General features: G+C 47.4%; 1 protein-coding gene across 1 annotated transcript in view; it reads right to left on the bottom strand.

Annotated features, from left to right (window-relative positions):
- LOC134460547 (alsin-like) overlaps window positions 1-10,000 on the bottom strand; it is a 59,136-nt gene that overhangs the window by 48,723 nt on the left and 413 nt on the right. The window contains exons 2-7 of the mRNA XM_063212927.1: window positions 9,388-9,477; window positions 6,019-6,182; window positions 3,732-4,161; window positions 2,395-2,629; window positions 1,336-1,549; window positions 702-808 (exon numbers count right to left, since the gene is read on the bottom strand). Coding sequence (XP_063068997.1) covers window positions 702-808; window positions 1,336-1,549; window positions 2,395-2,629; window positions 3,732-4,161; window positions 6,019-6,182; window positions 9,388-9,404 — 1,167 coding nt within the window. The 5' untranslated portion in view covers window positions 9,405-9,477. The remainder of the gene's footprint in view (window positions 1-701; window positions 809-1,335; window positions 1,550-2,394; window positions 2,630-3,731; window positions 4,162-6,018; window positions 6,183-9,387; window positions 9,478-10,000) is intronic.

The following is a 10,000-nucleotide window of genomic DNA, read 5'->3' as shown; positions in this document are numbered from 1 at the left end:
AATCGAGATTATGATTTTGACCCAAATAATCGTGATTATGATTTTTTCCATAATCGTGCAGCCCTATTCCAAATAATAAATAAATAAACAGCACCCCAACCTAAATACAGTATAAATGAGGAGCCCCATTAAATAATCCAGCGTAAATGTGTATGCAGTGAAGAGAGTTTTTCTCAGCAGTCCTGTGAAATCAAAAGTCTTATGGCGTGAGGGTGTAGGCTGTTGGTCAGTCTAATCTGTAGCCTGTGTAAGGTTTTAAAAAAAAGACCCCTGAATTGAGCTGAATCGTATTTAATCGAATTTGGGGCATTCTTAAGGGTGCAAATTAGAGCCTCCATGGCCATTCAATTCAATATCCCTTTCCTAAGCCAACGATTCAATTTTTGATACTTAAGAATGCCCCAAAATTCTATTCAATTCAATTGTACATATTTTTAGCTTACAAGCTAGCCTATGCCTGAAACTTTAAATAAATGATCAAAACATGTAATGTCTACAATATCTTCAATTGTATTTGAGGAGCATTGTCAGATAGTCATTATTGCGTGTGTGTGTGCCTTCAGGGGCCTGGGAGGTGCGTGGTGTGTGTGTGTGTGTGTGTGTGTGTGTGTGTGTGTGTGTGTGTGTGTGTGTGTGTGTGTGTGTGTGTGTGTGTGTGTGTGTGTGTGTGTGTGTGTGTGTGTGTGTGTGTGTGTGTGTACCTTCAGGTCGTGTTCATCAGGGAATTGGGAGCTCTTGCTTCTCCTGACTGGCCTCAGTGGTGCCGCCCCCCCAGCTCCTCCTCCTGCGTCTACTGGAGACCTCGAGCCTTACAACCAGCAAAGGCAAAGTCAGATTGATTGATTGATTGATTGATTGATTGATTGATTGATTGATTGGTTGATTGATTGGTTGATTGATTGACTCATTGACTCATTCATTTACCTGTATGAGTCAAGCATTGGGGGGTCAGATTGTTATGTCTGATTGCTCTTGGTCAGTTTTGAAAGGTTTTTTTTTGCTATTTTGCCTTCGTTTGGACATGGCAGTGAAAGAGAAAGAGAGATGCGGACACATCAGTAAATGTCCCTAGATTCATGGTACGGCATACTGTGCGTCACATGCATATAAAAACTCTGTGAAAGTACGACATGCAATGCCGTTTCAGTTGCTCTGTCGGTACTGTGCATATGTGTGTGTACGTCCGTGTCTGTGTGTATGCCCGTGTGTGTGTACGTCCGTGTCTGTGTGTGTGCCCATGTGTGTGTGTGTGTGTGTGTGTGTGTGTGTGTGTGTGTGTGTGTGTGTGTGTGTGTGTGTGTGTGTGTGTGCATGTGTTTGTGTGTGCGTCTTCACCTGTTTCCTCTGTGATCTCCTCTTCACAACCCGTCTGCCCCTTGGAGCCCTCTGCAGCCGATGACGCCGACGATAACATCGTATCCAACGGTGACAAACCTCCTCCAGTGACCCCTATGTCGTCCAGCCCATTTGACCTTTCACCTGCCGACCCCTGCCCTCTCCGGTGCTGCTGTGGTGGTGGTGGCGATGTCCTCTGCCTCTGTGCCTGGCCCTGTAGAGTAGACAGAGAGTAGGGTAGTTTATTTATTAGTCACATACAACGCTATAGCCTAGATTACAGCTTGTAATGAAATGACAGGTCTGGTAAAAAAAAAGGTTCGAAAATGTTAACATAAAAATACAAATTATACAAATAAGCAAAATGTCCATAGGTGTCAATTGACCTTTAGTGCACTAGGCCCCTGTGTGGATAGAAGGTACTGTAGATGAGACAGAGAATACAGTGCGGGTGGCAAATGGGCAGCCATGGTGCAATGGTTAGGGAGCTGGACTGTAGATAAGACGACTGCAGGTTCAATCCCCAGTCTAACCACTCACTCTCTCCCTCCGTCCATGGCTGAAGTGCCCTTGAGCAAGGCACCTAACCCCACACTGCTCCAGGGACTGTAACCAATACCCTGTAATATCTGCAAGTCACTTTGGATACACTAGCCAAGACAAGAGCACGTTAGTGCAGCCAGTAAGTGTCTTCTTCTGTTTTAACGCTGGTCATACTTGACATCTGCCCTTACTGTTCTGTATATTCCCTGTGCACTTTGTATCTGCTAGTGTTGTTGGCTATGATTATGTCCTCGATTGTAACTCGCTTTGGTTGTTTTGATTTGGTTGTTTTGTTTTCTCACTGTCCTTTGTCACTGTCATTAGTGTTGCCTGTGCAAGCATTTATTGTTACTGATGTCAGTGCTATGTTGTCTGTCTGTGTAAGCTTTTGCTACCTTTATCTGCAACCAAATCTACCTTTCGGTATAAATAAAGTCACCTTACCTTACCTTAAAAAGCATCTGCCAAATGTTAGGCAGTGTAATGTAATGTCATGGCAAAACGGCAGGCTCTCACCCCATGGCTCTTGGGTGTCTCGTTCAGCTCCACCCCCAGGGGGCAGTAGTGGTCGTCGGAGATGATGACGTGGTCCTCCTTCTCCTCCATGGAGTAGAGCAGCTGCCTGCAGCGGCCACACTTGTCCAGCGAGAGGGCCCTGGAGGAGGAGGAGGAGGGGGAGGAGGAGGAGGAGGGGAGGGAGCGCACCAGCGCCAAGCTGTGGAACCCTCCGCACGCCACCTGAACCACATACCTGAGGAGTAAACACGCACACGCAACATTGCATCACACTTAGCTGACGTCTTTACACACACGCGCGCACGCACGCACGCACACACGTGCACACACACGCGCGCGCACGCGCACACGCACACACACACACCTTTCCTTGAGCTAACAAAATTCGGGAAAATTCCCATATTTTAAGCCTTAGGCCAAATCCTGACAGTCAACGGGACAACAGAGACGGGTTGGACGGTGCGTTCTACATACTTTTTACAACAGTCCGCCCGCGAAGACAGTCCTGTCTAAAATCCCCCAGCGCACGTCTTAAATGAGCATATACAGCGTGAAATACAATGAAATATCGGTTTATCCTTGTTGTTTTGTTGCTAAAGGTGTCTGGGGCTCGTGCAAATCTTAGTGCTGGTGCAGGTTGTGATTAGGTTAATCGCATGATTCGCTGTTCCGAGGCTGTTTACCATCAGCGTTGACTGACGGTTTCTGAGGCAGAGAGTTGGCGCACACACGCCTACAGAGCTTGAGGGTGACAGCTCGTATTTTCAAGGAACTTAAATTCTTGGTGGCATCTGGCATAAAATCTACTGGCAGGTAGCTTGATAAGCAAGACCCTGTCAGTCTCTCTTCAAGAGGGGGTGTGGCTCGGGTATAATTACTGGACCGACTGTGTTTTTTGCTGACGTAAAAAATCTGGATATTTACGAGAAAAATGTCAAATCGGGAAGAAATCGGGAAATGAGTCAAAATAAGGGAGTTTCCCGGGAAATTAGGGATGGTTGACAGGTATTACACACACACACACACACACACACACACACACACACACACACACACACACACACACACACAGGAGCCAGGCTGTGGAAACCACCACAAACCACGGTACACAGGTAGTCCGGTACACACACCTACACAAACATAAACACATGTAGTCAAAGACAAACCTACTGACAGAATGAAATGCTCACCTGCATACAGAGTGGGAATGGGAAACAGATAGATTGGGGCATCCACAATCACATGCATACAGACAGAGTGAAATGGAGCGAGAGAGAGAGAGAGAGAGAGAGAGAGAGAGAGAGAGAGAGAGAGAGAGAGAGAGAGAGAGACCTCACCTGCCAGCCAGGTGTTCCACCTTGTGCGGGCGGCACACGGGGGCGTTGCCCGGGGAGACAGTGAGTCCCAGCTGTGCACCGCTGCCCCAGGCCCAGACCTCGTGCGAGGCAGAGAGCGCCAACGTGTGCTGGGCACCGCACGCCACGCTGCTCGCCCGCACCAGCCGCGGCGGCGACGCCTCCTCGGCGTCCAGCAGCGTGATTGGTGTAGGGCTGCCCACCAGGCTCCGGCCCGCCACGCCGCACTGGCCGTGCGTGTTGTCGCCCCAGGTGAGCACGGTGCCGTCGCGCGTCACCGCCGCGCAGTGGAAGCTTCCCGCCGCTATGGTGACCACGCCCCGCCCACTCAGCCCCGCCTCCAGCACCGGCTCCGCGCAGGTCGCCGCCCCCGGTCGCCAGGGTAACTCCCCAAAGGCGTACACGAACCCACCTGCAAAAACAAACATGCACACTGTTCAACCTGTGATTGGTGGAAACTGCTGTCAACTTGAAAAAGAATGGTCGTCGCACACTCAGAACCTTGGTCTTATTATTAAATGTAACTGCATGAAGTTCTGAGTGTGCGACGACCATTCTTTTTCAAGTTGAGTCTAATTGTCTGCCGTACGCACCTCAAACGGTGTGCGTTTACTGAAACCCATGGAAACTGCTGTCACTCAAAAAAATTGCTCACGTGGTTGGCTGCTTAGCATCTTGCCCCTCCTCACATTGCAAATGTTTGTAAACAAAAAAAACTATCAGCCAACTTCCCAGTTCTGTTAAATTGTATTAAGTACAATTATCTTAAAAAGAAATTAACCATTTAGTGCAGAGCCTCTGTCATAACCTTATTGTCACCAAAATGGTAATGACCAAGTCATAATCGGCTCTCTGCATTGTCATAGCAATGTTTTCATGTTTTCAAGAGTAAATAGGCCCGTCGACGGACCCATCTGGGCCAACTTCCAAAATCTGTTAACCACAATAATCTTGTGCTGGTTGTGTGCCATGTTGGTTTTGTCTGTGTGCATGGCCGTATCTACCATTGAGGACAGAGGGGTCATGTCCTCGGTATTATAAACTTTATTCACAGACTCAGGGTCCAGATAAGAACAAACAATACATTATAAAAGACATACAAAACATAAAAAAATACCAACACCCCCCCCCACACACACACACACACACACACACACACACACACAAACACACACACACACAATCATTACTTTTAAAAGACTCAGACTGGCTATAGGCCCATGTACAATTGGCTTTTCCAATGTTTCCATATGTCTGAATTGTATTGGGTATCACTTTCCCTTATATTTTTGTTTTTCAGTAATGTAAAATTCATCTATGATGAAAATCGATATACTGTATGATCAGTAATGATAAATTCAGTCTGCATACGCCACCCCCATTTATCCTCAAGACAGTGATTCATGAAAACAAACTTGAGAGTTTCACTGAAATGTACAGTATGCAGTACAGCACACAGTATTTGACGTAGCAAAGAGAGATATCCTCCGCGCTCCTGCACTTCACAATCTGGTGCGTCTCGGGAAAGGACTTGGTAAATGCAGGGGAAGAAAGGAATCACCGGAGCATCTTCAGATGTGGAAAACAAGTTATTTTCCAAATCTGAAAATGCTCCGGTGATTCCTTTCTTCCCCTACACAGTATTTTACCCCAGTATTTGAAAATGTCTGGTTACGACCCTGTCTGTGTGCATTCGGTGTAGGTGCTGGCTGTATGCACTGTGTGTGCATGGTGTACATGTGCTGTATGAGTCAGTGCAATGTCATGGGTGTGTGTACTGATTATGTGCTGATTGTACACTGTGTGTATACGGTACAGTGTACAGTTTGCAGGAGCCTGACAGAGTTTTTTGTAGTCAGACAGTGTTATCAGTGTATGTGCTGCTTGTATGCTGACCGGTGTGTGGCCTGTTGTGTGCCTATTGGACAGTATGCGTACATGCGCTTTAGTCTCAAGCTGGGCTTGGTTGACTGCTTTCAGTAAACACGCTGGCTGTATGTGTGTTTATGTGTGTGTGTGTGTGTGTGTGTGTGTGGGGGGGGGGGGGGAAGCGCATGTGTATAGTGTATGTTTGTGGTTTGTGCGCATGCTGGGCATGTGTAGAGTGTGAGTGTGTGTACAGTGTGTGTGTGTGTGTGTGTGTGTGTGTGTGTGTGTGTGTGTGTGTGTGTGTGTGTGTGTGTGTGTGTGTGTGTGTGTGTGTGTGTGTGTGTGTGTGTGTGTGTGTGTGTGTGTGTGTGTGTGTGTACAGTGTGTGCCATAGCCTCACCCTGGGTGAGCAGGAGGCCGTGGCAGGAGCCCAGGGCTGCCTGCAGGACCGGCCGGGAAAGGAGCACCTTCTCTGGCCTCGTGCTGCAGGAGTAGCCCCTCCACTGGTGGAGCACACCACGGTCCCTGGAGCTCCCCTCCTCACTGCCATCACCCTCCTCGCTGCTACACACACACACAGGGACACAGGGGGAGTTAGGGGTGCACACACAGGGAGAAATGGACAGACAGACAGACAGACAGACAAGTCAATTCAATTCCAAGTGTCGTATCACTATTGCATGGTCAGAACACTTAACAAGGAGACATAGAGACAGGGAGAAAAAAGGTAGACAGACAGACAGACCAAAAGGCAGACAGGGAGACAGTTAGGTAGGTAGGGACAGACAGACAGACAGACAGACAGACAGACAGACAGACAGACAGGAAGACCAGGAGAAAGGCAGACAGAAATATGTGGGATAGGGATGGCCAGACAAAGAGAAAGACAGAGATTGAGATATAGGAACAGGGCTGTGATGGTTGACGACAGGAAATGGATACGGGTGGACAGGCAGAGAGACAGACAGGGAAACAGGGACACAGAAAGGGAGAGAGGAAGACAAACAAACAGCCAGGGGAAAAGGTAGACATGGAGATAGGGATGGTAATGCATGGCAAGACAGGATAGATGCATGCGGACAGACAGACAGACAGATAGGCAGACAGACAGACACAGGGAGACAGACAAACAGGGAGACAGGGGGAGGTAGGGATGGACGCTGGGCGGACAGACAGAGAGAGAGACAGACATGGAATCAGGGCAGTAATGGACAGCAAGACAGGATAGGGTTTTAGGCGAACAAACAAACAGGGGGACAGACGGACAGACAGACAGACAGACAGGGAGACAGGACAATGGTGACAGGGTGAGTTAGAGATGAACAGACAGGGGGACAGACAGGCCAACATACATTGAGACAGCCAGCCAGACAAACAGGGAGAAAGACAGGCAAATAAACAGACAGACAGACAGACAGACAGACAGACAGACAGACAGACAGACAGACAGACAGACAGACAGACAGATGGGGAGACGGGGCAGTGATTTCTAGAAAAGAGCTAGGGGAATAGACAAGCAGGTAGACAGGAGAGATGGACAGAGACAGACAGACAGTTAAACAGATAGGCGAGGCAGTGATGGCTGAACAGGATGGAGAGAGAGAGAGAGAGAGAGAGAGAGAGAGAGAGAGAGAGAGAGAGAGAGAGAGAGAGAGAGAGAGAGAGAGAGAGAGAGAGAAAGACAAAGACCGAAATGGACAATATACAAAGACAGACAAATACACAGGTGGCAGAGGAAGTGAGACAGAGAGGAGATGGAGAGAGAGAGAGAGAGAGAGAGAGAGAGAGAGAGAGAGAGAGAAGGGGAGGGAGAGAGAGAGAGGGTCAAAGAGTGAGAAAGAGAGAAAAAGAGAGACAGACACAAACCGAAATGGACAAAAGACATACAAAGACAGACAAATACACAGGTGGCAGAGGAGAGTGAGGGAGAGAGAGAGAGAGAGAGAGAGAGAGAGAGAGAGAGAGAGAGAGAGAGAGAGAGAGAGAGAGAGAGAGAGAGAGAGAGAGAGAGAAAGAGAGAACGAAAGAGAGAACGAGGGAGGGAACCAGATATACATGGACAACAAAATTGCTGAATCATTAAACTTCCCAAAATCACCACAGTATAACATAGAGAGAACTAGAAAATGTACCAGTACACCAGTGCACCGGACATATAGAATGACAACGAAAGAGGCCAAAAGAAAGCAAAACTAAAAAGAGACAGGTGCTTTCAAAGTTCTCAACATTTTGGGGGGTTAAACACTCTGTTCTTTTCCTCAGGCACTGAGCGTTTCCCTTGGCAATCGCCAATCAGTATGCGCTTGTCTTTTCTTCAACACAAACGCAACTGCATTTTGTTAACATGCTGTAGTATGTGTAATAACACTGAAGTTGAATCAAATTTATCCCCAATATCCATCTAAGACAGACTCACTTCCAGGCAGGCAGGATATATAATCCCTTAAGTCCCTTAAGGATTTGGTTGTGCTTGCTGTGTGAGTTGAGAAAATTAAAAAACATAAAAGTGGAATTGTGTTAACCTCTTAGCGCAGAGCATAACCTGTCATAACCTTACTGTTGTAATGGCTATGTCTTATTCTGTTACTTAAGGCTCTCCTTACTGTCACAGCAAATAGTGAAAAGGCCAGCTGGCAACCCAACTGTAGAAGCTACATAAAACTAAGTAAATCAGACAATTTTCAGCCAGTCAATAATACTTATCGGGGGAGTTTTTATGCCAGAAATGTAGCCCATTTCAACAGCAGCACCCTGTACCTCACCCAATGTGTGTGACTGGATATTATATCCTTGCATAGGAGACAACCTGAACACATGACTGCTGGCAAGCCTTGGAATTCACGTGTACTTGTGAAATACACCAAAACCACAAAAACTCTGAAATGGAGAAACACCACCGGCACACACACGCACGCACGCACACACACACACACACACACACACACACACACACACACACACACACACACACACACACACACGCACGCACGCACACACACACACACACAGCCAACAAACACATAGACCTAAAAGACCAGGAAACACCAGTGGCACTAGTCACTAACATTATTTGCAAACATTGCAAATGCTTTGCCAACACTTAACTTGATACAACAACAACAACAATGTACCTTGTGCATGACAATTACCCCTACAATCATCCCTTGGGATTTCCTCTTGCACAGGTGAGGCATCAATGTAATGTCGTTGTGTACAGTTTTTGCTGATGATTACTGCTGGGTCAAAATAACAGTGGAAGTAAATAATAATTTTAAAACCGTGTTAGAGGGTTTACCAATGGCCTATGCCAAATGACCATAGCTGGATTGGCCATAAGGCATACAGGGCATTTGCCCGGTGGACTGTTGATGGTTTTGGCCGTTCATCCCCCTCAGTGTAGTTGTGTCAGTACTAATGCCACTACAACTGACCTCTCTGAGTCAGATTCAAGTATTCATTTTGGCTGTTGTGGTCAAAACAGATAGATGACTAAAAAGACTAATAGATGACCAAAAAAATATTGCCACAGGCTTCATTGTCTCTCTCAATGCCTGGTGGCCCAGTCTTGGGTGAAAATGCCCGGCCTGGTTTCTTGTCCCAGTGCAGCCTTGCAAATGGCCTATGCCAAACTGTGCTAGCTGGCATCCGTTACGCCCGCAGTACCCGTAACCAGGACACAAAGGTGGCTGCCAGTCAGGCCAGAGATTAGACTGTAATATCAGTAGGACAGAGTGAGAGTTTGGAAATACCGTGCAGGAGAGTAGGCTACCTTTTGCTGTTGTCCATCAGTGTGGTAGTAACAGTGTCATAGTGTCTGTCCGATCACAAAACCCACTTCATCAGGGCGCAGCCCTGCATTCTGGAGAAAAGAGAAGAGGTTGGAGTATTAAAACAACAACTGGCATCAGCATACAAGAGTCGTCTCTGTGTGTGTGTGTGTGTGTGTGTGTGTGTGTGTGTGTGTGTGTGTGTGTGTGTGTGTGTGTGTGTGTGTCTGTGAGAGAGAGAGAGAGAGAGAGAGAGAGAGAGAGAGCGAGAGCGAGAGCGAGAGCGAGAGCGAGATAGAATTAAAGATTTATGGCGCTTCCATGATGCCAGAAAAGACTGTATGGAAACAATGGCTTTGATTGACAGCACAGGAAAGCGCGAGCTTGCGAGGGTGCCCAGCCACGTTCCACCGACCGCAGCGCGGTTTCAGCGAGAACGGCAACTAAATGCTACATGTTTTATTTAGTTGTTACATTGTGTTACACTGTCGCAAAGGCACCCACATCTTTCCTCCCTCACGTGACACGACGAGCAGCTATTTTGTAAACATTCGTGCACCATGAGAGCTGAATGTGGAGAATAGGATCCGGACAAAAACAGAGCACTTTACGATA

The sequence above is a fragment of the Engraulis encrasicolus genome, chromosome 13 (genome assembly GCF_034702125.1).
Source record: "Engraulis encrasicolus isolate BLACKSEA-1 chromosome 13, IST_EnEncr_1.0, whole genome shotgun sequence".
Classification (NCBI taxonomy): Eukaryota; Metazoa; Chordata; class Actinopteri; order Clupeiformes; family Engraulidae; genus Engraulis; species Engraulis encrasicolus.
Note: the sequence above shows the minus strand (reverse complement) of the source record. Positions and strands in the feature narration are given on the sequence as shown.